This window comes from Chaetura pelagica, unplaced genomic scaffold (assembly GCF_000747805.2).
Source record: "Chaetura pelagica isolate M959 unplaced genomic scaffold, ChaPel_1.0 scaffold244, whole genome shotgun sequence".
In the NCBI taxonomy this organism is placed as follows: Eukaryota; Metazoa; Chordata; class Aves; order Apodiformes; family Apodidae; genus Chaetura; species Chaetura pelagica.
Window position 1 is genome coordinate 1,380,427 of NW_009953719.1, and position 27,305 is coordinate 1,407,731.

At 38.5% G+C, this 27,305-nt stretch overlaps 1 protein-coding gene across 1 annotated transcript in view; it reads left to right on the forward strand.

The window, feature by feature from the left end:
* Positions 1-372: 372 nt before the first annotated feature.
* The window catches only part of TTC3 (tetratricopeptide repeat domain 3), a 70,511-nt gene continuing 43,578 nt past the window's right edge, over positions 373-27,305 (forward strand). The window contains 17 exon segments of the mRNA XM_010000436.1: positions 373-534; positions 790-875; positions 3,967-4,099; positions 5,524-5,569; positions 6,357-6,512; positions 6,910-6,980; positions 8,111-8,164; positions 10,867-10,990; positions 11,700-11,785; positions 12,543-12,637; positions 14,274-14,336; positions 14,887-14,941; positions 16,706-16,868; positions 16,980-17,028; positions 18,136-18,259; positions 21,701-21,764; positions 26,203-26,263. Coding sequence (XP_009998738.1) covers positions 373-534; positions 790-875; positions 3,967-4,099; positions 5,524-5,569; positions 6,357-6,512; positions 6,910-6,980; positions 8,111-8,164; positions 10,867-10,990; positions 11,700-11,785; positions 12,543-12,637; positions 14,274-14,336; positions 14,887-14,941; positions 16,706-16,868; positions 16,980-17,028; positions 18,136-18,259; positions 21,701-21,764; positions 26,203-26,263 — 1,592 coding nt within the window.

Genomic DNA, 27,305 nt, shown 5'->3' on the forward strand with positions numbered 1-27,305 from the left:
GTCGTGTGTCGGTGCTGGGGCGTTGTGGGGCAGTGCTGGGGCAGTGCTGGGCAGTGCTGGGGCAGTGCTGGGCAGTGCTGGGGCGCTGCTGGGGCAGTGCTGGGCAGTGCTGGGCAGTGCTGGGGCGCTGCTGGGGCAGTGCTGGGCAGTGCTGGGGCAGTGCTGGGCAGTGCTGGGGCGCTGCTGGGGCAGTGCTGGGCAGTGCTGGGGCAGTGCTGGGGCACTGCCACGGGCTTCGGAGGCTGCCAAGAGTCGATTGAACCAGTTTCTAGCTGATGCTTTAGGTTACTTCTTTTTTCGGCATTAACCTGTGCGACGTGTGGTGGTTTTGCTCCGGTTAAGGCTGCGTCATAGACCAGATGTTGACATTAAATGGGGCGTTTAACGTGGGCGTTAGCTGTGTTGGCAGTGTCTAGAAAGATAGCAGTGTTCACTGAAGTTAGGCCACTTTCAAGCGGTCAGGCTTGTGTGCGGAGACACTTTGGAAAGTTCCTTGCTGTCTGCATATGGGCAATTAGAGGACCTGTCCGCAAGGTCTGAAGAGGAAATACTAAGAACTGACCTCTGGGTCAGTGCACCTCCCATCCGGTGTTTGATTTATGGTTGGACTCGATGGTCTTAAAAGTCTTTTCTGACTTAAATGATTCTATGTAAAAATAGAAATGCACGTCTTCTATACAACTCTTGCAAAGCATAGTTTAATGTTGTGCTCGTTTTAAGTCCTGCAGTGCACATGTTATTTTTCTCTTGCTTTCCTCTCTTGTATTCCTCATAATTCTTTTCTTTCAGGATCATGTACCATGGGTGAACCTATATCTGAAGCCAAACTGGCAGCCTGGGTTTCATTTGTTCGTGGTGAATGCTCTTGTGGATTGGTAAGCAGATTTGAAACTAGATGAAAAGCTTGCAAGATCTTCCAGTGGGATTTGTATGTAGATCTGATCTACAGAGGAACTGTTAAGTGTTGATTAACTGAAACTGGTGCAACTTACATCACTGCGTGTTGTTCACTTGCAAAAGTACTAACTTGGGGTAGAGCATAGACTGTGTCTGTTATCAGGTGAGTTTTTCTCAATGCGTGCCACAGCTGCATAAAACTAGACAGTGATGTGTAGGTCCTGTTAACAGATCTTGACCAACCTGTTGGCCAAGTGTCCAGTTAATGCTTGGGATGATTTACCTCAAAGTAACAGATTCAGTTTCTTTTGCAGCTTAGTTAATGAAAGTTTAAGTCTGCAGATTAACTGCAGTGTTTGCCCCTTCTTTGTTAATATTTTTTTTCTAGTTCTTTGTGCCTAATAAGGCTTCCACTTAGTCAGTTGTTGCTTTTCTTGAATAAACTGTAGCACTCCTCTGTTTTGTTACTTTCAACAATGCTTTTTTGACTCTCATTTTTCCCTTTTTGCTGTGCTTAAGGAGTCTTAGAAGACACTGTGCTAGCTAATCTGTCTACTGCCTGGAGAGTTCAGTTATGAGCTATTTATCCTAAGTGTTGCTGCTGCCACATACAGGCTAGCTGGCCTACTTGTTTTCTTCCTATATAGAAATAAAAAGTATAGGTAAACTTGATTTCTTATTTGTTAAGCTCTATCTTTACTAAGGACCATTACCAGTAGAGTAGTGAGTCTCACTGGAAATAATTTATATCAATAAAAGTATTTTTTTTGGTGACAAGATAAAGAACTTCCATTGTTGTGTTGACAAAAGATAATAGATATTTTATTCCTTAAAGTTATGTGTGTGCTATGCTATGGAAATAAGCAAATGTGCAAGTGCTAAGTCTTGGCTTTCAGTTTTGCTTTTATGGGAATGCTACCTTGGGCCTGATGAACTGAGGATATGTGTTGAGATGTGTGTGTCTAGTTTGTTTTGCTTTTAAATACTGTAACAAAACCCATGCTGTGGAGTGAAGGAAAAGTTTAATCATCTTTCAAGATTAACTAATTTTGAGATAATAGTTAATTTTTTCCTCTTTGTTATTGAGGTCCAGGTCTGATAAATATGTTGAAGTTGTTTTTGAGAATAAGCCTTGATTTACATGAAGTGTTGTAATAACTCAGAAACACTACTTTGGGTGAAATCATATGATTGCTTGTCATCACCTTAGGTCAAGTTTGTGACTCCTAATTGCACAATATGCTAGTATTTCCACACAGTCTGCCCGTAAAAGAATGGAGTTCTATGTCATGACCAGGGCAGGGCAACCCAGGGAGATTCAGATCAGACCCCCTTGCTTTCTAGCCTCCTCTCAGAGAGGATCCCAGTTGTGGCTGGATCCAACCTTTGTCTTGTAGAGAAGGCCTCTTCCCTTAGCTTAACCCCTTAGGGACTCTCCACTTTGTCTCAGAGCTGGCTCTTCTAGTGAGAGTGACTAAAATGTCACAGTCTGAGGAAATGCCACGTTGTCAGATTGAGGTGAAATGACACTTGAGGTCTGTATTTGAATTAGGTTTAATTAAAACTATAGAGCGAATATATATACTTCAGTTATGGTAGACTGCATGATCATAAAGGCTGACAATTGGATCACAAGAGCATGATGCATATACGTTTAAGCTGCATAACCCAGGAAAAAATACTGTGGGTAGGCCTTGCATTACTTAATGATTTTAGGAAGGAAGAAAGAGAGTAGGAAAAGAAAAAATTAGAGAGGTAGATAACAGTAAATCACCAGTCCTGGATCCAGCATTGGACCAGTCAACAGGGGAGAGTTGGTGTTAGTGAAGTCTCCAAAGCCCACCATTGCAGCCCTGTTTCACAGGTTTAGCTCCCATGCTTCACCAGGATGAGTAAGTGATTGAGTCATAAGCCTGAGCAGCTGGAGTGCACCTCCACCCTCTCCATCCCTTGATCATTGTACATTCAGACTGCAGACTATATGCAGACCTTCAGTGTTGTCTCCATCCTTTCAGGCAGGCCTTCTGGGATGCAAATGAGACTTTATTTGAGAGGTTACTATGCAGTTTCAAAACCAATTCTATCAATTAGGGGTCCTGAGGACTAGTCCCTCATAGTCTGTTAAATTTTATGAAAGATGTGTTTGGTGATAAGTTTGTTTTTATACTTTTCTCCAGTCATATTCAGAAATAGTTTTGTATTTCTTTTAAATGGTTATGTTCAATACATAGACACGATATATATTGTTTATTAAATTACACCTTTGGAAGAAGGGACAGGCAACTCAAGAAAACTACAGGGATCTTGTTAGGTCATACCGGGAGAAAATTAGGAAGGCAAAAGCCCTGCTGGAGCTTAATCTGGCCATTGTCATAAGCAACAACAAAAAAAGATTTTTACAAATACGTTAACAATAAAGAGAGCCAGGGAGAATCTCCATCCTTTATTGGATGCGGTAGGGAACTTTGCAACTGAGTACAAGGAAAGGGCTGAGATACTTAAAGCCTTCTTTGCCTCCTTTAATAGTCAGACCAGCCACCCGCGGGGTATTCAGTCTCCTGAGCTGGCTGGCAGATAGGGATGGAGAGCAGAACAACTCGCCAGTAGACCAGGAGGTAGTGTTTAAGGACCTGCTATGGCACCTGGACACTCACAGGTTACAGGGCCAGATGGGATCCACCCAAAAGCACTGAGGGAGCTGGTGGAGGAGTTTGCTAATCCTCTCTCTTACTGTATCAACAGTCCTGGTCAGCAGGGGAGGTCCCAGATGACTGAGGGCTTGCCAGTGTGGCACTCATCTTCAAGAAGGGCCCAAAAGAGGATCCAGCTTGCTACAGGCCTGTCAGTCTGACCTTGGTATGGGAGGAAATTGTGGGGAGGTTCATCTAGAGTGTGCTCACATGGCGACTGCAGGACAGCTAGGGGATCAAGCCCAGCCACCTTGGGTTCAGGAAAGGCATGTCCTGCTCGACCAACCTGATCTCCTTGGTGACCTTGGTGGATGAGGGAAAGGCTGTTGTCCTAGTCCTATCTGGATTTAAGTAAACACTCTGACACTGTCTCCCACAGCATTATCCTCGAGAAGCTGGCAGCCAATGGCATAGACAGGTGTACTCTTCACTGGATGGCTGAGCCCAGAGTTGTAGTGAACAGAGTTAAATCCAGCTGGTGGCTGGTCACCAGTGTTGTCCCCCAGGGCTTGGTATTTTGGCAAGTCTTGTTCAGTATCTTTACTGATGATTTGGACAACGGGATCCACTGCACCCTTAATCAGTATGCAAGTGTTTGCACCAAGCTGTGAGGGAGTGTTGATCTGGCTGTGAGGGTAGGAAAGCTCTACAGAAGGACCTGGACAGGCTGGATTGATGGGCCAAATGCTGGGTCCTGCCCTTGGGTCACAACAACCCCTGTTAAAGTGCTGATACAGTATGCTGCTGTGAAGTAGTAAGTCAACCGCTCACTCCACTGATTTTGATATATATGTATTTATTTAAATTATGAGCACTAACTATCTAGTTATTATTTTTTTAAAGCCTGTGTTGTCTTCTTAAACAGGTTTCCTTAGGTATTCTTGAACATTATATTGCTGCCTAGTATCTGATTTTGTGTTATTCATTTTTAGAACACTAGTGTAATTTAATATATTACTTAAACTATTCAAAGTTTTCTTTTCATAAGACAGTAAGAAAACCATTGTGTTAGGTAACTCCAGTACACATGCGTTTTCCCTGTTTGTTTTGTTTGCTTAATGTGTAAATATTAGATCCAAAAGTGTTTGTATTTTATGGTACTGCAGAATATTGCAGACTTCTAAGTTCTCATGTTTTCCTCAGAAAACTCTTGGCAGAGTTGCAGAAACATGTGGGAAAACAGGGAGTACCAGTAGTATTTTGTACTTGGGGAAATGGGATAGAGGTAAAAAAAGTGGGGGGAATTCATCCACTTCAGATTGATCTTAGAAGTTAATGTGGAGGTAGTGAGCACTAATTACACATTTCTGACATTTTGTAAAAACTCCTGTTCAGAATGTAGGCATCTAGAAATAATTTTTCTAAGTTCATAGTGTATGCATGAATATTTTAGTTAATTACTGAATAATTATATCTGATAATAGTTAACTACATCATTTTAGTTTATTAATAATTCATTTTTAGTTATGTTGTGAAGAGGTCTTGAAGTGTGCTAGTGGGGGTTCATTTGGGATGGAACTAATCTCGAGGGTAGTTTTCAGAGTGCAGGTAAAGGGCATGAACCACAAATAGGTGCTCTGTCTGTGGAGGATTTGAGCCAATGTAAACTAAAACCTCTTGAAGAGCATATAATATGAAAGTAGACTGCCTAGTACTGAACACTTTGCTTGATAGATTTGTTTCTGGTTTGGTCATGCTGCCTGGTTGTGAAGATACAACCACAGACCTTTTATACTGGTCTAAATATGTTCAATAATTACCTTTTCTTGAGAAAAGGAATTGGTGATACAATGTAAGAATTACTTCTCTTCCTTTCTTCCCCTGATGTAAACAGTTTATATTGGTTTAATATTTAGACATGTTTAAGGAGTTACTGCTTACATTTAGTGTAACGCATCTGCAAGATGTGTAATGTTAAAAATATGTTTATCCCTAGGGTGCTGCAGCACTTGCACAGCAGTCGCCGCCTAAGAGTAAAAAAAGTATGTAAACTTAACCTTACATAACTTCCTAATGTGCTTGTTTTTGCTGTGCTTGGATCTTTTGATTGCTATTTCATTTTTTCCTTTATTTTGTCTGAGTAATTGAAAACTATTATTTCTGGGCAGAAGCATTGTGGTATTTTCTTTTACATAGTAAGAACTCTCATCTTTTTATCCTAATACAATGTGCACAAGACTGCTATACATTTGTGAGAACAGTGCAAATATAAATAATCTATACATACATGCATTTCCTCTTTTGAAAGAGCCATGCATCACACACACTATGACCTTTGGAGAAAAAATACTGTTACTCATCTTTTTGTATTATGTTGCTAGTTGCCTCACTGCACTGGATTTATTGTGGAAAATAATTAAATGGGCACAGTTAGAAGAGTTTGATGTTTCATCTTGAAAATAGCATTCCTTATAGCCATTAAACACCTCATAGCCCTTGTTAGACTCCTCATTTAGTATCAGACTGCATTTATTCCTTTATAATGTATTGTATAAATAAAATTCAGAACATAGGCAATTTCTTGAGCTAGGAGTGTAAAGCCTGCCAGCAGGTCCTTATTCTTACCTCCATAGACATTTCCTATCCCCCTTAAATTTTTTAAAAAACTCACGTTGCCAGGTATATTTAGTGTTCAAGTTTTCTTGTTTTGATTAGATAGTACCTAGGAATGCAGTATGGAAAAAACTGATATTTTTGAATGTGTATTTGGACTTTGATTACTTGTAATGTCTGAATTGCATAGTCTAATTCCTTGCTGTTTTCTTGAAGATGTTGATCCCTGTGAAGTCTGGTGCAGTCAGCCAGTTGAGATATTAAGAGAACATTGTGACGTTATTAGAATACTGACGTATTGGCCTCTTCTTTTCAAAACTGCGGATGAACCTTTGCTATCTGAGTGAGTAATTATGTCTTCAAAGTGATTACGTCAGCCTTTACTTTTTTTTTTTGTTTCCTGTGGAAGATGATTGTTTACTTTCAGTAGTGACTATACAGTCTGCAAGAATGTTTTTACAGTAGGCTAAGTTAGTTAAGGTTAGAAGGAATAGTTTTTTTTACTATATAGAAGAAAATTCAGAAGTTTGGAATCTAAGAGTGTATTTAAATACTTAAATGGATGCCTTATATTTCAAAAGTACCAAAAGCTTTGCAGCCTTTTTTTTTATCCCACCCCACTCCCTCCTCTGAAGGGCTTGATTTGAGTTTGTAACCATGCTCTTGCTTAGATCTGATTGCCATAAATATTAGTAATTAAGACCATGTAATATGGTCTTACTTTTCTAAATAATAACTTGTTCTGTTTTTACTAGGTCAATTACTGTAGAAGAGAATTGGGAGTTACTCTGTGCTTCAGATGTTCTGGAAGACCTTGTTGAATTAATTAAAAAAGTTGTTGTGAGTACTGTCAATTCAGTAATTTCATTTTGCTGGACCAAATAAATCATCTGATAGTCGAGTTGGAGCTTTCTAGAAAAAAAATGTGTCATAGGCTTTGTTAAAGTTGTCATACCTTACTAAATATTTGCAGTGTAAATGATACAGGTGATAGTAGCCCTTGTTGCTAAGAAAGAGAGTCATATCAGTGAGATAAAGGGTGCTGTTCCCTGATGAGCAAGTTAAATGTATTTTTTCCCCCTCATTCAGTAAATTTTATTTAGAATTTGCTATTTTTGCTGACTTAAAATAGAAACATAACAGTGCAGGAGAGAGAACGGTAAAAGAAATGTTATAAGCAGCTGAACGGAAGAGTTTTGTTGTTGGAGTTTTTTGTGGTTTATTTTGTAATTTAAGTATAGCATGTTTTTAAAAAATGGTTTCTTGGAATTCTGAAAGCTACACTTTTCCAGGGCATCCTACTGCTATATGTCTTTCTGTGTTGATATTGTGGATTCATCGTTCTTTGTGCTCAATTTGCTGTTTGCTCCCTCAGACTGAGTACTCTGTTTTAATCTCCCTGTCCTTCAAGATGTCCCTGCAGTTTTTCTACTTCATCTCATATGATGGGTTCTTTGTGCTGTTCCCTCCCGTGTTAGTCTCCCATTTGAGCTTTATACGAGAGGATCTGTGTATATTCCAGTTCCCCTGTTTATCTTTGCTTCCCTTTTCTTTCTTCCTCCTTCTCCATGTAAAAGATTGTGTATCCAATAGTAAAATTTATTTGGAGGAGCACAAGATCTTTGGAGAGGAAATACTGCTGGTTTTGGATGGTTTTCATTGGATGTATCAGCTGGGTCTTTGGTATGTAATAACTGCAGAAACAGTTAAAAGTGGCTGACTTTCCTAACCAGATGTCATAACATCCATGCATTTTATATTTCCACATCAACATTTGTTTTTCAACAAAAATGGTAGGGCATTTGCTGCTGAATACAAGAATATTTCCTGAAACTTTGAAATGGACCGGAGCAAATGATACTGCAATCAAGCAGAATTGAAAATGTTACTGAGTCGAATCTGAGCAGGTGGAAGCTAAAGTTACCAGATCTTACTAACATGTTTTTGTTTGTTTTCCATCCCTCTTCCAGAATGTTCCATACTTTATCCGTGGTGTACTGAGAATTGGCAGCAGAATAGAAAATGTAAGTGTATTGAATTGTTTTTAATAGGAATCCTTCTTCATGTGTTAATGCAAACATAAAAAATTTAAATGCTTGCATGAATTTAGTTTTTGGAATAGGTAGAATATAGGACTGGGTTTACCAGTCATTGCAGCTCTGAGCCACAGACGGAAATCTGTGTGTGACAGGAACTGTGACATAAATATCATCTATGTAAGAAGATCAAAATGACTGAGAACTCTAGGGATACTTCACATACTGAAAATAAAGTTTCTTTTGGTGGTTGCTCCTGATGTGTAGTGGGTCAGTTTAGGTTGCGCAGCTGGAGCCAGGTCAGCCTTCCAGCAACAGCTTTGATACCTGCTGGTGGGTTTCCTTGTTGCTTTCTCACAGATTTGCCACTTCCTGTTGACAGTTTATTCCTTTATGTATGTTAGAAACTGCTTTTGTCCAATTTTGTCCAGTTGTTTGTTTTTTTAAATTTTGCCAGTTGTTCATAGCCATCAGTTCTCCAGTGTCAGCTTGTGCCCCGTTTCTTAACTATCCCATGCCTATGCTTGCCTAAACTGCATTATGCATTCCCTGTTTTCATTGCATATACTCTGTCATATTTAGCTTGCATTTTTCTATACTGCATCATTATGTTGGTCATAGCAGCATTCATTAACTACTTGTTACTACTGTCTACATGAAAGCTATTATACCTTACAAAAGTAAACCAAATTAGTAATTCCCACCCAGTTAGAAGAAAAATTGCTTTTGCAGTTAAAACAGCTCTAAGCAGGTCAGGACAAGCTCAGAGTAAGCTTAACAACGTGCAGCCCTGTGGCCTTGCAAAGTCTACAAAACCTATGGGCCTGTTATTAGCAATGGCAATGTTGTACTGTGGGGCTCCAGGGCTACAAGTAGGGCTCAGCTTGATCACTGAAAGGATGCAAAGTGCTCCTCTTTGGGGACACATTAGAAGTCTTTTGTAAGGTTCTCAAGTAGTGAGTCTGAAGGATTGTGAATGGCTGAGTAAGGTTGTGGTTTGGAAACCTGCTCATTCATCTTCATTATCAAATGCAGTGTATAGTGGAACTATACTTGCTACAGAGTGGTTGGGGTTGGAAGGGACCTCTGGAGATCATCTGGTCCAACTCCCCTGCTAGAGTAGGACCACTAACAGTAGATCACACAGGTACATATCCAGATGGGTTTTGAATGTCTCCAGAGAAGGAGATTCTCCAACCCCTCTGGGCAGCCTGTTCCAGTGCTCTGTTACTCTCACAGTAAAGAAGCTTTTATTTGTATTTAACTTGAACCTCCTGTGGTCCAGCTTGTGACCATTGCCCCATATCCTGTCACTGGATACTGCAAAAAAAGGCTGGATCCATCCTCCTGACACCCACCTTTTAGATATATGAGATCCCCCCTCCTCCAGGCTAAACAGACCCAGGTCTTTCAGCTGTTCCTCACAGGGCAGGTGCTTCATTCTTCTAATAATCTTTGTGGCCCTGCACTGGACGTTCTCCAATAGTTCTGTGTCCTTCTTGAACTGGGGAGCCCAGAAATGCACACAGTACTCCAGATGAGGCCTCACCAGGGCAGAATAGAGGGGGAGGAGAACCCCCCTAGACATATGGGCTATACTCTTAATGCACCCCAGGCTGCCATTGGCTGTTTTGGCTGCAAGGGCACATTGCTGGCTCATGGTCATCCTCCTGTCCACCAGGACCCCAAAGGTCCTTTTCCCCAGACCTGCTCTCCAGCAGGTCAGCCCCCAACCTGTATTGATACATGGAGGTGTTCCTCCCCAGATGCAAGACTTTACACTTGTCCTTATTTAATTTCATTAGGTTTCCCCTTGCCCAACTCTCCAGCCTGTCCAAGTCAGGTTACATTTTTCAGCTCCTCAACTCTGGACTGTGAATATTCTTAGTTTCTCTGAGTTTGTTACTTCTTTTTGCACTTTCTAGTTTCTGCTCCCTGCTCTAGGTAAACTACAAAAGTTAAAATAAAAATATTGAAGTTAAAATACAATATTGTAGCAATAGGAGAAGCAGAATAGGTACAACTCTGTGTTACTCCTGAGCAACTCAGTTCCTGTATCTTTAGTGGTATTTGTCTTGGTCATGTTGGTTTTAAAACTATTTTTCAAAGTCTGTAGGCCCAGATAACGTAATATCCCAGGCAATGGACATTCTTCACTCCATCCTTGATGCTCTGTATAGCTCAAGCAATTTAATTTAGTTTGAATAGATGGCAAGTAATGATTTACAGAATAAAATCTTAGCCCTGGCCTGCATGTCTAATAGCCTGGAGTATATTGCTTTTTCTAATCAGGCTTGCCACTTCACACTGGAGCAATTTTGTGTGTAGTCATCAAATAGAAGTTACTAAATCAAATTCTATAATTTGTATCACTCCACTGCTTCCTGTTGAAAGAATGACTGTTTTCCTTCTATGGCTAATGCTGTATTATGCTATGCTTGAGCTACCCAGATGTGTTTCTGAGATGTTGCTTATTTCAAAGGCTAGCAAATCAGAACAAGTGCTTAATGTAAGTGCTATAGAAGTATTGTTATATTTACATGGAATTCTTCTACTATATTGCCAGTGAGCTGTTGGTTTGTGCAATGTTATTTTTGTTTTAAGACTTTGCTTTGTACAGAATTTGTTACCATATTTTTCTTTATTTTCCTTTTCTTCAATTGTTTTTTTTTCAAAACCAATTGAAATAGGGGTTTTTTGATATTGGGGATGCAATTGGTTGGATCAGATGCCTAGACGATGTCAGTATCCTGCAGAGGCTGGAGAAACTTGGTGAATATGGTGGGATCCATATTGAAATCTTCTTTCGTGAATGTAAGTATGAACACTTCGAAGAAAAAATAATGAGGATAGTCACTTTTGTTGTAGTTATTACCTCTTTAATGTCTGTATGGATTTCATTAGTGGAATTGACTGGAACAATAGTGGTGGGGATGTGATTTTTGTGTGGTTTCCTGCTTATTTAGACTGCTCTTCCTTAAGCCTCTGTATATAGGTCGTATTTACAGTGTGTGTGCTCCTGAACAGGAGTTCAGAACATTCTTTCACTTTGGTGTCTTGATTTGTGTTAAATGACTTTCATTCTGGCCTTAGTTTTTGCATGTACACATCTTAACCTACCCTTGCAGTAAGTAAGAGTGGTAGAAATCAAACTTGTCTGTAAGGGGAAGAATCTTTTTTACAGTTAAGTAGCCAAGTATAAATTTAGAAGACAAATATCTAGAAATGTTTAAAATGCAAATTATTTAAAAAACAATCAAGTTTAACTTGTTTATTTGAGATTAGACAAGTGTTTAAATGTTTTACAGTCTGCAAACAGTTATTTTGGACTTACCTAATAATGAATAGCTGCAGTTCCTTTGAACACAACTGTTGCTTAATCTGTCTCTATTATTTAGTTGGTATGTCAAATTTTATTTCCAGTCAGAAAACACAGCTTGATTCTTAGCTGCAGAAGATAAACACTACTTCTTATCTTTGGTAACATCTTTAACCACTGTGTTTTTCTGAATTTTCTCTGCAGGCAAAATGTGTATTACTAAAGTTGCTTTGGAAGATTTTAATTTTGCTGAGCAATTTAAAGCTCTCCCCTGTGACTACTGTAGGAAGGTGAGAGAAGATACCAGAATATGCTTGTGCTTCTTATATTGTTGGGTTTTTATAATGATAAAAGATTACGAAAATGACCAAATGATCAAAGGTTAAAGGTTTAAAAAGCTTGAATTACCTTGAGGCATCTTGGTCTAATAAACGGAACATGGGTTGGTTTTGTTGCCTGTGTGCACTGGGGAGTGTTCCCTTCCTCACATCCCAAAAAACTTGTAGGAAACGCACTTAAAACTGATAGAAGATTGTTCAGCTTGATCCTTTCAACACCGAAATACAGTGCTTTTGAATTCTTTATCATGTGTTCCTTTAGTGCAGATGTTTGGGCCTTTTTTTATATGGGAGTCTGGCTAATTCCTGTGTTGTCCTTGATACAATTCCATGGTTCAGGAGATACACTGAAAGACACTGAGTAGGGAGCTGTTTGAGCTGTACTCAGCCTACTTTGCTCTTTGACACATGCTCGCTTTTTGATGATTATATTGTGGAATCCAGGAGAGCTTCTGAGTTAATCCTGCTTTTTAGTTACTGTTAATTGTATTCATGTGTGCATAACATGTTTATTTGTACACTTAGAAGCTTATTAACTGCAATGTATTTATTTATTTATACAATTGCAGAAGTATTTCTTACAACTAATAGTACATACGTAACATTCTGTTTTTACAAGCATAAAAACTTAGCTACCTCTTGTCAAATGTTTTCTTTACTTATTGCAAATGAGTTTATTTACAGTGGTTGCGAAATTGTTTTTTTACAGATAAGTGAATCTATGAAACAGAAAGGAAATAAGGAGTTCTCCCAAGGAAACTTTGATGCTGCTATAATGTCGTATACTAAAGCCATAGAGTTTTGGTAAGAACCAAACTGGTTTACTAGATGACATTTACTGTGTCATATGTACTCAGTTTATTCAGATTTATCCTGATTTTGTGTATTTTCCCATGAGTCCAAAAGTCCTGCTAGGGTTTGAAACAACTCTAAACCAACTAGCAGTAAGTGTAGTAAATCTGAAAAGAAATCAGTTACTTGGTGTGAACAGCCACTTTTGGTATGGTCTCTCCTAAATATTCTTCCAGAAGAGCAGTATGTCCAACTGTTGCAAATATTTATCACCTTGGCTATGGGGCAGATCTAGTGAACAAAAACAAATATTTATATTTATGTATCTGCTCTTGGCAACTCTGTATATGTCAGGCTTAATTTCCTTCAGGAAGAAGTTGAACAAGACTTTTCTGGGTCCTCTAAAGGATCAGGGAGACAGGTGAAATGAGAAGTTGTGTTTCATGCATATAGAGCATTTGCCCCCTTTCTGGAGTCCATGTGTGATGTGAACTATAGAACTCTGGTTTGCAATCATTACTTGTGTCTTAGTTGTGCAAAAGCTGCTTTTATAAGTGCTGGTGTCCATGAAATATGGTGAATTCATAAAGTCCCACCTTTCATAAAAAATTGTTTCTGCAAACTTTTGTTTTGAAGTCTGTAGCTTTGATTATGCAGCTGAAAGGATGAGCATTTTGCTGATGCCTTGCTTCAGACTTCATCCTGTGGAATACATTAAAATCCCATTTTTAAGCTGATTTTTGCCTCTGTGGAAAGTTGTGTCAGCTGACTTTGTTCTAGTGACTATCTGAGGTGTTGTATGGGTTGAGAAGGTTTTGCTTGGTGTAGCTGATGAGGGGGAAGGAGGAGCAGAATGCAGCAAAGGAAGTCTGTTTGCTTGAAAAAAGCAAAGGAGGTATCATGGTTTGCAGGGGCTGTGGAGTTGAGCTGTTGTTACAGCGATTTGTTAGTGACTGCTTTTAGTCCTAAGACCCTGCTGGAAGATGAAGGATAGCTCAGAGGTTTCTAGCAGCTAGGGAATCCTTCATCTGCTGTATGTGCTGTCTTTCCTTTCTCATTTTCCCAGAGTGAGCTGAATTTCATCTGCTTCAGCATCACACTCCTTCCCTAATTAGCTGCATCTTCCCTTGGCTTCCTTTTAAGTGATTGCTGCATTACATATACCTGTTCCCCCTCTCATTCACCATTAGTTATGTATGGAGCACTGCTTTTGCTCTTTAAAACTGCTGCTTAGTCTGCCCATTCATGCAGAGGGTTGTGAAAAAGTTGAAGACTCAGTGAACCAGAAGTGTTCATGAGAAGTTTGATTTAATTAGGTCGTCAAAGTTAGGAATTCTGGAAGAAAATAAAATGAGATATATGTGACAGTCAAGATAGCTTTTCTGTGCTTCATGGCTTTTTTTTTTTTATATATATACTAGGCTGAGAGTGATTTGAGTTGGTTGGAAGTTGGCATTAGTGGGCCCAAATCTTACAAATTATTACATAATTAATATTTTCTGTGAGTTACCTTCTAAACCAATGGGACTACTCAGGGAAGCTTGTAGTAATTTTTGGTACTAGAGTGCTTGCAGGCAATGATTATGAAAATGTACTTTTTTTCCCTCCAAAAGCAATATATTAACTTTTAATAATTTCTTTTTTTAAGTCCTTCAAACCATATTCTGTATGGAAACAGAGCACTTTGTTTAATTCTCACCAAGAAATACAAGTAAGTAACCCCTTCTTTATAATCTGAAATGTTCCAGTTAATCCACAACACCTTGTATACAAAAAGTCAAGTTGGGCATATTCTTCAGGCACCAGCTGTTGGGAGTTTTGGAGGTTACTGCCTCACAGTGCTCAGCAGTTAATACTTGCACCATCAAATCCCTACCTGTGATTATGTAACTAGTCTCTAATATGATTTCCGTGAAAATACTTAGGTTTGGTATGCAGGCTTTTTTATTAAGGCTTAGCTTTTTAAAGGAACACTGTTAGAACCCAGTTAAAGGGGTAGGTACATACGCAGAAAAGCTGGAAAAGGTAGTTGGCAGGGGAAGGGAGTAAATACTTGATGAGTGAAATGGTTGAGATTGTGTAATTTTAACCCAGGTAAGTTTCAGCAAAGAAGTGTTATCTGACCATGCCTTTACACAGATGAGTGAACTGTTTTTTTCTGTGCTTTGTATTTTTATAGCACCTTATGCATGTAGACTGTAGCTTTTTCTGAAGTATAAATAATAAATACCTCTTCTTTCCCCCCCACCCCTTTCTCTAAGGAAAGCCATTTCTGATGGAAAAAGAGCCACTATTTTGAAGCCTAATTGGCCAAAGGTTAGTTTTGTGTTCGTTTCAAAATTGTCTTTTGTTGTTACTGTAAACCAACTGTCCTGGGTGGTATCAGGGGCTCTCGCCTGTCAGGTGCTTCTGCGACTTCCCCCCTGATGTGGAGAGGTTTGTAAACGAGACCGAGGGTCACACGCGGCGTTCGCCTCTCACAGAGGAACGGCCACTGCAGGGCCGCATCTTAGAGGGTAGATTAGAGTACCCCCTCACCACGCTCAAATTGTTACTGAGACCAATGTCTGGTTTACAAATTAATCGGTTTATTAAGGGTCAACACAAACTGAGGGGCCAAGGTTCAGGAGAGGTTGTTTAGGTGTATATTGGAAAAGGGATTCAAGGGTACTATGGTCTTATGAAAGGCACACTCTGAGGGAGGGGTGTAAAATCAATGGAGTGAAAGGGTAGGAGTTGAGCCCAGTAGGAAAGTTAGAGTGTGTGTGTGTGTGCGTGCGTGCGTTTACCCTCCTTCCTTAGCGCGGTTCCCGGGATGCACTGGCAGGCTCGGCTGGAGATCCTTGGGGGGGCAGCTTCCTGGGAACTGGGGCGAGCGCTCCCAGCAGCAGCAGCGGCGGCGGCGGCAAGCACAGTGGCAAGCGCAGGCTAGGCCTGCTCCTGCTTCTGTCCGGTTTGGTTTAGGCTTGGGCAGGCAGCAATCCCTCGGGATCAAGCAGGTTTGAATCCCCACGGCGGGGAGCAGCCACAGGCGGCCCCCGCTTCCCTCTCGGCTCCTCCGGACAGCGGTGCTGGCGTTCCAGGGACTTTTGGTGCTGCAGCAGGGTCTCTTCCCGGGCAGGCAGAGAGCCCGAGCCTGCAGATCATGCCCTCTTTTATAGACAGAAATCACTGTTCAAATTAGCCAGTTAGCACTGGCCAGGTACATGCTCTGTCAGAGGCAGCTTTTAACCTATTGTCCATTTTCCTGCCAGTTATCATAACCCTTATGCTGTTTTCTTGCTGTGAACTTATCTGGTAGAGCAAGGGGCCTGTTCCAGTCTGTCCTTGGCTAAATCAGCAAAAAGACACCACTCTTGCTTTGCTGGCTTGAAAGGCATTTTGTTTAGTCTTATATGGGGGAAGAGAAGATGGACTGTTCCCCACACCCACATAATAACCCAGAGTCTTAATTACAGGTTTGACCCAGGTAGATTTGACAGGTTCACGTCTGTGTTTAGCACTAATGACAGTAGAAGGAACACAGTACCTTGTGGGCTAGAAATTCTGCTTCAGTCATCCAAGTGCATAGTTTCCTTGTATTTTTGCATTAGAAGAATGTCAAAATCACTTAAGTGTTGTTGCATGATGTTCCATGTGCAAAGACAGAAGAAAACATTTTTTACATTATTGTGCATAGCTCTGCTATCACAATGCTTTAAAAAGAATTTACACAGTCCTTACAATTAAAAAATCCTGATTAATGACCAACATGCATTTCCCGATATTCTTGGCCTAAAGAAGAATAAATAAGGGATAGTTACAAAATTGCAAAGTAGTAGTTGAGACTAGGTGAAAAAGCAAATTTCCTTTTTTTCAAAGACAGAGGCTAGATGCTTCTCCCTGTGAATTATCTTTCTGCTTTTATGTGCTGAGTAGTTGAAAACTGATTATTCATCATTTGACCTGAAATAGGTGAAGTAGATAACTTCTGAGTGTGTAAAATTTTACTTTATATTGTCTACTGCATCTATTTTGGACATAAATTGTTTTCTTATTTGTGTGAATGAACACTCAAAATTCAAACTTTTGTCCATTTAGGGTCACTATCACTTCTGTAAGGCACTGTCATTACTGGGGGAACACGAACTGGCTTTGAAAGCTAATGAGAGAGCTCAGAAACTATGCAGGAATATTCTTGATGGATTTAAAGATCTTATTCAACAAAATGAAGCGTTAAAGAAGATATTAGAAGAAATGAACGGTAACCTTTTCTGATTTTAAGGTCTGCCTTGAACATAGCAAGATTCCTTCATTGGTAACTTATCTTTGAAAGTATCTAATTCCTCCCCCCTTCCTATATCATTCCCTATAGGTATTCAACAACATAAACAGAAACCAAAGAAGTCACTTCTTGAGAGAAAGTAAGCAACTATCCAGTTTGCCTGTTTTTTTAATTAGCAATGCTTAGTATAAGATTTAAATAATATATAGCATAGATATTGCTTCAGTTTTGTTTCCTCTCTGTAAATAAAAATGGAAGAAAACTTACAAGAATTATGACCAGAGTGCAGCTTAGGAGTAAAGTGCACTTTTCAGGACCTAAATAAGCTATCTTGAGATGTTTTGCTTCCAAGCAGTTTCCTTCAGCATTAAGTTTTACCTATGTTGGAAATAACAGGAAAAAGTTACATTTTGAAGTTTTTTGTCCTCCCAACATGAAGTACTTTGCTGTTGAGGAGCCTTCGTGCCTGAAAATGTCAGTTCAATCACACCCGCTTTTATGTGTTAACTTTGCAGTGTAAAGTTTACTAGGAGATTAAGATGATTTGAAGAACGTGAATACTAGCTAATGCATATATGCCATGGCAAAAGTGAAAGTGTATCCTAATTTTTAGGAACTTGGTTTTGCCGCATCTGTTCTGTGCTTTTACCTTGCCCACAGAGAGCAGGAGAGATTCCATATTCACAGATACAGTTAAATTATAAATATGCCATAACTTCTGTATTAAACATTTTTCTGAAAGGCCATTTCGATATTTATTAGTCTCCTTGCAGTGATGTGCTTATCTGTCATTCAAAAACAATACGGTAATAACATACTAAGCAGGTTTTTGTAAACTGAAAACCTCTGGAGGAACTTAAATTTGTTTCCCTTCTATATTGCGCAAATAAAATGTAGCTGTGGGCAAGACTAATTTTCTTTTTATTAATTACCAACATTTTATTGATTTATTTATTTGAAAATAAATGTGCAGTAATTTAATTCCTGTCACTTTTATAGATTATACTGTTGTGTTCTTAATTTTTTTGGTAATTTTTTTGCATAGCCTTTGACTGTAGAATTTTTGAGTGTAAGAAATGGCTATTTAATCAAATCCTTTAAATAGGCTTCTGGCATTACACTTCCTCTGGGGTAGACTTCCTGTATTAGTCTGCTTTTTTTCATGGTATGGATATGGTATGTGTCTTAAATATGGAGAGATGACTTGATATTGGAAGGACTAGGGTTCTCTCTTTTTATGTATCAGGGGCTGCAGTTCTTCAGAATCTCATTTAATAATCTCTCAAGAACAAAGAGAAATAGAAAAAGACAGAAAGAGAGAACAGTCTGAGCCTAAAGATGAAGATTGTCCTCAAAAGCATGATACTAAGGTAAGTTGTGCTATAGCTGGATTTACAAGACTAGGAGTGTGTTGATTTTCCTTGTCCTGGAATGTGTTACTTCATGTGGTGGGGCTGAAATTTTGCAGCCACTGTGTTTTAGTAATGGTGTACTTTCTCAGCCAAATGCACTTGCTTGTAATACTCAACTACCAAATCTATGTTCAGAACTTTGAATTTGAAAGGAGGTGGGAGGTGAGTGCTTGAATGGGAAGGTGGATGTTAAGAGAAGGAGTCTCTTCAGGCTTATGGGAAGTGGGACTGAAGTCATGTCTGATTTAATGGACTGTCCAGTCCTGCCTGTAAATGTACATTCAAGTGTGGGCTTCTCTTTGGCTTTAGGACTGAGTTAACATGAACTGGTGTAATGGAGTTCAGTGGAAGATGTTTTAGCCAAAGTTGATTCACACTACAGGAGTTTTGCTCTTCTGGAGTATCGTTTCCCACTGATAGTGTGATACTAAGGAATGCGCATGGTTATAGACTGTTATTTTCATGCTATGTATGGGAAAATGTTGGTTATATAATATGCTTCACTGGATTCTATTTAGGGTTTTGTAATTTTCAGTATTTGTTTGGCTTGTGTATTTAGAACAAGCATAGTATAGTGCTAAAATGCAAGATGTACTCGTGTTAGTTTAGAAGCCCTTTGTTATTCTTTAGTGCTGTGATCCATATCCTGTGGCGAGCCGGGAATGAATACTGCACACCAATATGATGTAGGTTCAGTCCAAGTTTATTTAGCTGCGTGCAGATTATATAGTCTCAAGACAGTGTGCAGACTGTCCATCCAGCAAAGTAAAGCTCTTAATTGGTTAATATACATTGTTCACACTTCCCCATTCCCCTTTTGATTGGTCACTACTTTAAGCCCTTTATCTGACTCCCTGTCCTGTTTACCTTACTACCTGATTGCTACACATACCAGAGCCTCACTAGTTCCCACAAGAACGACCTTCCCTGTTCCTCCAGCTGCCTGATGTTTTCATCTAAAGTTTCTCGTAATCTTTCAGCACAGCCAGGGCCCCAACACTTTAGATTAATTCTTTCAATTGAAAAGACTGTTTACTAGATTGGTTTTATTAATTTCTTTGTTGAGGAGGGGTTAAAAGACAAGACAAAGAAGCTGTCATAAGGGAGATCTAGGCTGCTTAAAGAACCACAGCCAAAGGTAGTAGCAAAAATGGCTTTAGTGAAGTAAGATGTTGTAAAAGTGACACTTGACAAAGACCAATGGCAAGGTTCAGTCTTACTCCACTAGACAGAGGATTTAATAATGATTAGAAGTTACTGATACAAACGCCCTGTGATACAAGGTCATGTGTAATATTGATAATTTACCAAAGATCTGCAGTTGATTAGGGGTCTCAACCTCGAGGAGTAACCTTGAGAGGTCTGCCAACTCAAAGGGAGATCACCACTGTGCTGCCAGCTGCTTAAAAGGGAGAGAGCTCTAAAAAGGCTCACCCAGGCTGTGGTAGTTATGGAGTAAAGTGGTTGGCTTGTAGTCAAATTACATGCAATGGAAAAGGTAAGCATGAGACTCCTTGTACCCACAACTTCCTTTGTTTGTTGACTAAATTAGTATGTGGAAGAACAATCTGTTACTTGTGTGTTAATCACATGATTTGTGTTCTGGTTTCCAAGCTTATATACATCAAAGCACACTGTGTCAATCTGTCCCTGTCTGGGTTTTCAAAGAACAGATTTGAGCCAGGGATGTTCATGGCCTGGTGGTGGCCTAGACCTATATTTATTTTGAGGCTGAACCAGATTACCACTGGGTTGCTCAATGAGTTGAGTGCATCCATCGCAGACTATCCATCAAGCATCACCATTAATACAGAAAGCTTAATTCTCTGTTCATGGTTCATTTTTGTTGTCATGGTTTAACCTTGGTAGGCAGCTCAGCACAGCTGCTTGCTCACTCCCCTCAGCAGGATGGGGGAGAAGATCCTAAATGTAAAAGCAGGACAACTTGTGGGTTAAGATAAAGGGAGTTTAACAGGCAGAAGCTGCACACAAAAGCAAAGCAAAAGAAAGAATTTATTATTTCAATGCAGATGTTTAGCCACTTTCAGGAAGGCAGAGCTTCATCACATGTTAACAGTTACTTGGGAAGGCAGGTGCTGTAACTTGGAACTTTCCCCCTGTTCTCCTTTCCCCATCCCCCCAGCTTTTATTGCTGCACACATTGTGTTGTATGAGATGTCTCTTTGGTCAGTTCAGGTCAGCTGTCCCAGCTGTTCCCCTTCCCAACTTCTCATGCACCCCCACCCAACTTGCTGGCAGGGCAGCATGTGGAACAGAAAAGACCTTGAAACTGTGCATGCACTGCTGAGAAACAGCTAAAACATTGCTGTGTTATCAACACTGTTTTCAGCACAAATCCAAAACACAGCACCATATCAGCTGCTATGAGGAAAACTAACTTTATCCCAGCCAAAACTAGTACATATGTTTTTATTCCCCAAAAAACACTCATCCAACAAAGTGGAAAGTTGCAGGATTTTGTTGGTGCTTGTATTATTTTAGGTGTGTTTTGCTAGTGGAAGTCAGTGGAATTTCTCAGGTGTTGCTGTCTTAATGCCTGTCTTGTGTCCAGTATCATGGGGAGCCTGTAAACCATTCCTGTGCATAAATTTTCCTGAGTGGTTTGTTGCACTACATGTATGTGGATTGTGACCATCCTGCTGTAGCAGCATGGAATTAAAAATTTAATAATCAAACTCCAGGTTGCTTACAGAGAGTTCTCTTTGACACTGAGTATTAATTTTAAGAAACAGTTGTACCTCTTCCTGATGGCCTTTACTGTCATTATTGTAAACTAATTAATAAATGTTACAATTTAGCCTATGGAATGTGTTATAAGTAAGCAATATGATGCAGAAAACATGATGATAAATAATGTGAATCTACTAGCAAGGTCAAAACACTTTAGCAGGCACAAATGAAAACCTCTTTCAGTTTTTACAGGAGGGTGAGGCAGGGAGAAAAGATGACTCGTTAGTGGGGAAAACGAAACCTATGTATAAGGGCAAAGGGGAAAAGAAAGTGATACATAGAACACACAGGAAGCACTTAATTTTTTTTTCTGTCGTGTTTTGTGCTATGAAAACCTTTATAACGGAGGTCTGTGTAAATCAATCTTTCTTTAATATTAATATTACTGCAAAAAAGGCTACTTTTGGTAAGGCTACTAGATAATGTAAATCCATATTAATTTGGGGAAGAACAGTCTAAGTGTACAAATACACTTTGATTAATGAAATTATTTTTCTTTACCTCTTGATTGGGGACATAATATACTGCATTATTGTTGTTATTTCTTTATTTAAATTCTAGTGATTTATTTTTTTCTTGTTTCTATTTAGTGAATATTATATATTTTATATTACTTGTATAAAACAAATCAAACATATTTGCCATTAGGTGACTGACATCCAAAGAGCAGAAAGCAAAGGTTGCTCTGAAGAAATGCTGGAGTTTCTGCCAAGTAAGTTCGTTTTTGCTTTTTATCAAGTGTGAGTTGGTTCTTCCCTTGCTGTGTACCTAGTGTTATTTTCACAACAGTAAACTATCATGCTTCACTTCTTTTCCTGTTAGCATGCAGTTGCTTGGATACTTCTAGTCTCTTTCTGTCTTATTCCCTTTATGCTTTTGTCATTCAAATCTGCTTTACATGGATGAATTCTGGAACTAAAAAGTAGAATTCTGAGTCACACACTACAAATGCATTTCCTCCTTCTGAGACAGGTATAAGGTGTAAAATGATCTACATTTAAGGGAGGTGTGTGGGTAGTTTCAATATCTGTAATTCATTTGTGATTACTGAAAGCTCCATAGACATCCTTAAGACAATAACCCTGCAATTAGGAAGGAGCCACAAAGTATTTGTTGGAGTGAATCTTTAGCTACAAACTTTAAGAGCTTTAAGTTGGTGTGATATATTGTTCTGTTGTGGTATTTTGGTTTTTGCGTTTTTTTTAGTTAATAATAAAAAAACACAGGCCTTTTATAGAGAGAACTCCCACTCCCAAAAAGCTCCCCCAGGGACTTTTTTTTAATGGAATACTGCTACTGGATCCGGACCAGCTGAGTACTTGTGCTGTTCTCTGAAGTTGTGGTCTCCGAGGCCCTTCTAGTTCTGACTATGCAGCAGTCTGAAGCCCTTGGTGCCTCACCATACTGTTTTTTGGACTTCCCATACTTAAATACTTAGCTGAATAGGTGCTTAAGTGCAGAGCACTTCAAAATTTGGTTTTAGGAAGCCAGTGAATGTATATTAAAAAATATTTTTTAATTACCAGTACGTGAAGTGGTCTTGCTGGTTTTGGACTTAGGACGTACATGAACATCTTGAAGAACTAAAGTATATATTAGGAGATGTGAAATGTGGGAAAGGTTGCAGAGGAATAGTCAAGACAAATTTGTTGGAAAGATGCTGTGTGATAGTTTTTTTCTTTTTTTATTTTACTATCAAGTATTGAAGGGACTTATTACAGAAAGGATAAAACAGGGAAGAGTTTTAGAAAGGGGAAGTCAAGCTCTGAAAGACAAATCTGTTTTGAGGAACTATATGTAAATAGTGTGAAGGAGGAAAAGAGGAGGTGCATGGAGGCCATAGAGAATTTTGTATTAGTTTGATGCAAATGACAACTAAGTGAATCCAGACATTTCCCTGAAGAAGAAGGTGTGGTCCAAATACTAATGGAGTCTGTCGACATGTTAAAACAAAGCTTTACTGAGGCAGTGGATAAGATCATCAACCTGCCCAATTGCTGATAGCAAACACTAGAGTTTAAGTGATGCCCTGGCTGCAGTGGGCTTCTGGGGACATGGCACCAAGTCACTTGGCAGCAAGACCAAGTCATGCACATGCCTCTTGAATGCAGGTAGGAGTTGTACAGCTCCTTTACTCCTTGAGTCATGGGATTTGAGAGAATTGTTCTTCACATGAAAAGGTGGGCAACCTGTCTGTGCTGCCAGTGCTGGTCCAGGGCAGGGTGTCTGCAGCCTGACTCTGCTGCTGATGTTGGTGAAGGGACAGGGTGTTGGAAGGATAGCTGGTCTTCAGAAAGGTTGAGGAGGGAAGAGGGGTAATGAAAGACTGAATGTTAGGAGAGAACTGAAAATTCTTCTAGGCAAAAGAGATCATGAGACTATGAACTGTTATGTGCAATGTAGTAATTAAAAAAAAAAGCAAAACCAAAATCTGCTGATTCTTTTTTTTTCGTTTCTTCCTTTGTCTTCCTCCTCTCCCCCTCATCATGTCGGTACTGATATAGAAGAAAGTATTTGATTTGGCTTTGCTTTGAGAGGAGGAGTTACACTCTTAATGACTAGCTGATACAAGTTTACTGTGGGTGGGGAGAAATAGCTTTCTTTTTCTTAGCCTTTGTTCACTTAAAGGCTTAAGACTTGCAGGAGTTCTAATGTAAAGGAACTTTATGCCACTCTATCTTATCTTAAAGTTACTGTCCATTTTAGTTTCAGTTTTTGTCTGCATGTACTATTTTTTTGAGCATGTATATATTTCTGTTATATCTCTTTCTTTGCTGCTAATGGCAATGTCTAGCAAAAGCAATACTACTTCTACTAATATTTTTAACTGTTTGTGGGGTAAGTAAATATTTTTTACCTTTGAATTTGTATATCCCCTGACATATTTTAATTTTTGAAGATTTGCTTGTTACTTTTGTTTAAAAGTATTTATTTTAAATCTGAAAGTATTTTTAAGTTGTGTGGTAGTATGTGGGAGTAGCAGTTTCTGTAGGAAATTTTTCTTGAGTGGCTTTTAAAATTAGTTTAATTCAATGAAAAAAATGTGCATATTTGTTCTTTTAATGGTGAGGTGAAAGGCTTGTATCTCTTTATGTTGATTTTCTTTTGAATGACATATTGGTTCCTTAAGGGAAAAGATTCTGTGTAATGAAGAGAAGGTAATACATCTCTATCACTAAATGGTTAAATGCTTATGTGCCTTAAGTTTTTTTTCTGGATTTCAAAAGGATTATTGCTTTCCATCATTTAAACATTTATTGTGAGGAATTTGTGATGATTATTAGTGTAGCTTTGAAGTTTTTAATGTGTATGAACTGTTTCAACAAACACCTATTCAGACTCCTGTGTGACAATTTCAATAAATCATTCATTAATTCTGAACAGGATCAGTCTCCGTGATTTCTGATTTTTGTTCTCATTAATTTAAATTTTATGTTTACTAGTTTGTAATGAAAAATTACTTATGGCACAAAGCATGAAGGGGATGTGCATATGATTTAACTTGAGAAATGAGGACATGAGTCATCCTGCTGACTTGAGTGAGATTACTTGGATGGGTAGATCTGTATTTTTCCATAATCAATGTCTTTCAGTATTTTGTATCTGATCATAGAAAATACTTCTCTGAGTATTATGAAATAAACAGTTTTAAGCATAGCTTCTGAAACTTTCCAGTTAAAATGAATAACTCCCATTTTCAAAATTGATTTTATGGTAATTCAGTATAAGTGTAATAATAAGAGATGTATAATGATTTAGGTAGTTGTATCTTCATGTTTGGGTTCCAGTGCTTGAATCTAGGTGCTGGTCTTTATGTTGTCTGTGTGATTGTGTCCAAAAGTAGGGAGCCACAAGCACCTCCTAAACTGATTATACCAGGAACTGTCTCCTCTTGGAACAGGTAGCTGAGGCAAGAGGAGGCATCTCTGGATGCCTTGTAAAATCCATTATGTTTAACTTGCAAAAAATCTGCTCTGCACCCCTTCAACTGACCATGTGAAATAAGGAACACTTGCAGCATGGAGTGCTCAGCAGTTCTGCGGCGGAATCAGTCAGCTGTTTCTTGGTTCCTTACCAGTCCAGTTAGACAATTTTTTGCTCTGCTTGTCTAATTATCCAGTTACTAGAAGGCAGCTCTCCCATAAGTGAATTTGTGACAATTGTTGTTGAGTCATTAATGCCTTGTAAAGTTCCACCTGAAAATTTTTGAAAATTAAAAACTTCCTGACTTATGAATATGCATATTTAGATGCCTAGTATTATGTTTTAATTCCACAGAAAATGGTTGAGAGGTTATTTTGCAGTTACTGCCATGGCTTCCTGGTTTTGACCCAATTACAATGAAATATAAAACATGTTTTCTTCTTTCTTGTTACTAAGTAATTGTTTACAAAGCATGTTGAGTCCTGTAACTAATCAAAGACAGTGTTAGATCTCTGAAGGTGTAAAGTACATTAGGAAAGCTTTGTGATAAATATTTGACATTCAGGTTCAGCGTTAGAAATTAATCACTGTTACATGACAGATTCTTTCATGTCATTGTGATTCAGTATTTCTATATCATCAAACACTTTTATTCTGTAATCGGGGACATTTCTCTTGATCTGACTCATATGTATGCATTTCTAAGATTATTGTTGCTTGTACTTGACTCCTTTAGCAATGTACTTTTTGAAGTAGTAGACTTTGTAAAATTTCTGTTGTCAATATTGAACATCCATAGTGTTGTATTATTACCTTTAAAAATTTTAGTTATCAGCCAATAGTGAATAATATCCATTGTGGTTTTGTGAAACATACAGATTTCTTTATCTTGGAGTCCCCTTTAATAGTTGTTAAATATTGTAGAGTCAGATAATGTCTTACAGAATTTTAAGATTCTTCTGTTTATTTGGAGTATCTTTTCCCCTTTATAGGATTAATAAATCCTATGCTATTTAATAATAATATAGAACTCATACTGTAACACTTAGACGTGACTTTCTGACAAACTCTAGTTTGTGTTAGTTTTTCATATTATAAATGTTTAAGATCTGTTATTTATAAAGCAAAATGCGAGTTCCAAGTCCGTATGTTTTTCCTCAGTCTTAGGTAATTGTCGTTTTGTTTTAATTACTTTCTCCTGTTTTGTTTTTTTTTTTCCCCTGCAGGCCAAAGTCATCAAAACAAAGGGAGGCCAAAAACCAAACCTGGTGATTCTGAAAAAATGAGGTAAGAATTTTTTTTAAAAAATGACTAGTATTTTGAGTAATTTTATGTAGCACATAAAAAGGAGTTAATGCAGCTTTAACTTGCCGCTTGCTCTTTGCCAGTTGCTTTCTATCCATTGTTTACATACTCTTCAGAGTGTAGTTCATGTTAAAATACTTGATCAAAGTTCACAAAATTTCATTTTCCTGAAGATCCTGAATTGTTACTTGACAACTAAATATTTTGCAAAATGCAGTTGATTATTAGTAAATAAAGGCACAGTTTTAATAACCACTGTTTAAAAACTGTTGTCTAAAGACAAGTCACACAGAATAGCCAAAAGAGATAATGTACTTCCTTAACAGCAAAAGATAATTGGAAGCTTGTTTCAATTGTTACATTGAAAGTTACACCACAACATATCTCAAGTTTTGTCTTGTTCTCAAGGGCTTTTTGTACTAGTTCTGCTCTTCGTACCAAATAATTTCTAAATCTTCTCTGACACTTCCTGTGATTACTAAGAAAAGGTTTGACTGAGGAAAGCATTGGAAGTCAGTCTCAGAATTGAATGCTAGAAAACAACTGCTACTTACAGTTCTTTTGGCAGAAAAGACTTCAGTTGTTTGTAGACTTGAATTTTTGCTTAAAACATGTTGATGTGTAATTTTAAGGACACGAGTACTCACCATGAACATACTGAATGTGAGTGTGATGGTTTGGGGCCCAATTTAAATTTGTTAAGATAAAAAGCACTATAAATTTTATGGGCAAAATTTATGGTTCCATCTGTTACAACATTTAAAATGAATTTAACAAAATAAATATTTTTTTTCCAGTGCTACTGGAGTCAAAGTGCTCCAGACAGGTTTGGGGAAATTGATGATTTATGGGTGATTCCACATGCCAGTGTATTTCCTTATCTGATAAGTAGTTAAGGATTAAAAAACTTACTGCTAATTTATTTGTAAGATGACTGAGGCAAACAATAGCGCTTTACTTAAGGCCATACAGAGATGGAAGCTTTCAGTGTTTTATCCTGAGCTGTGAAATTAGATTAATTAAG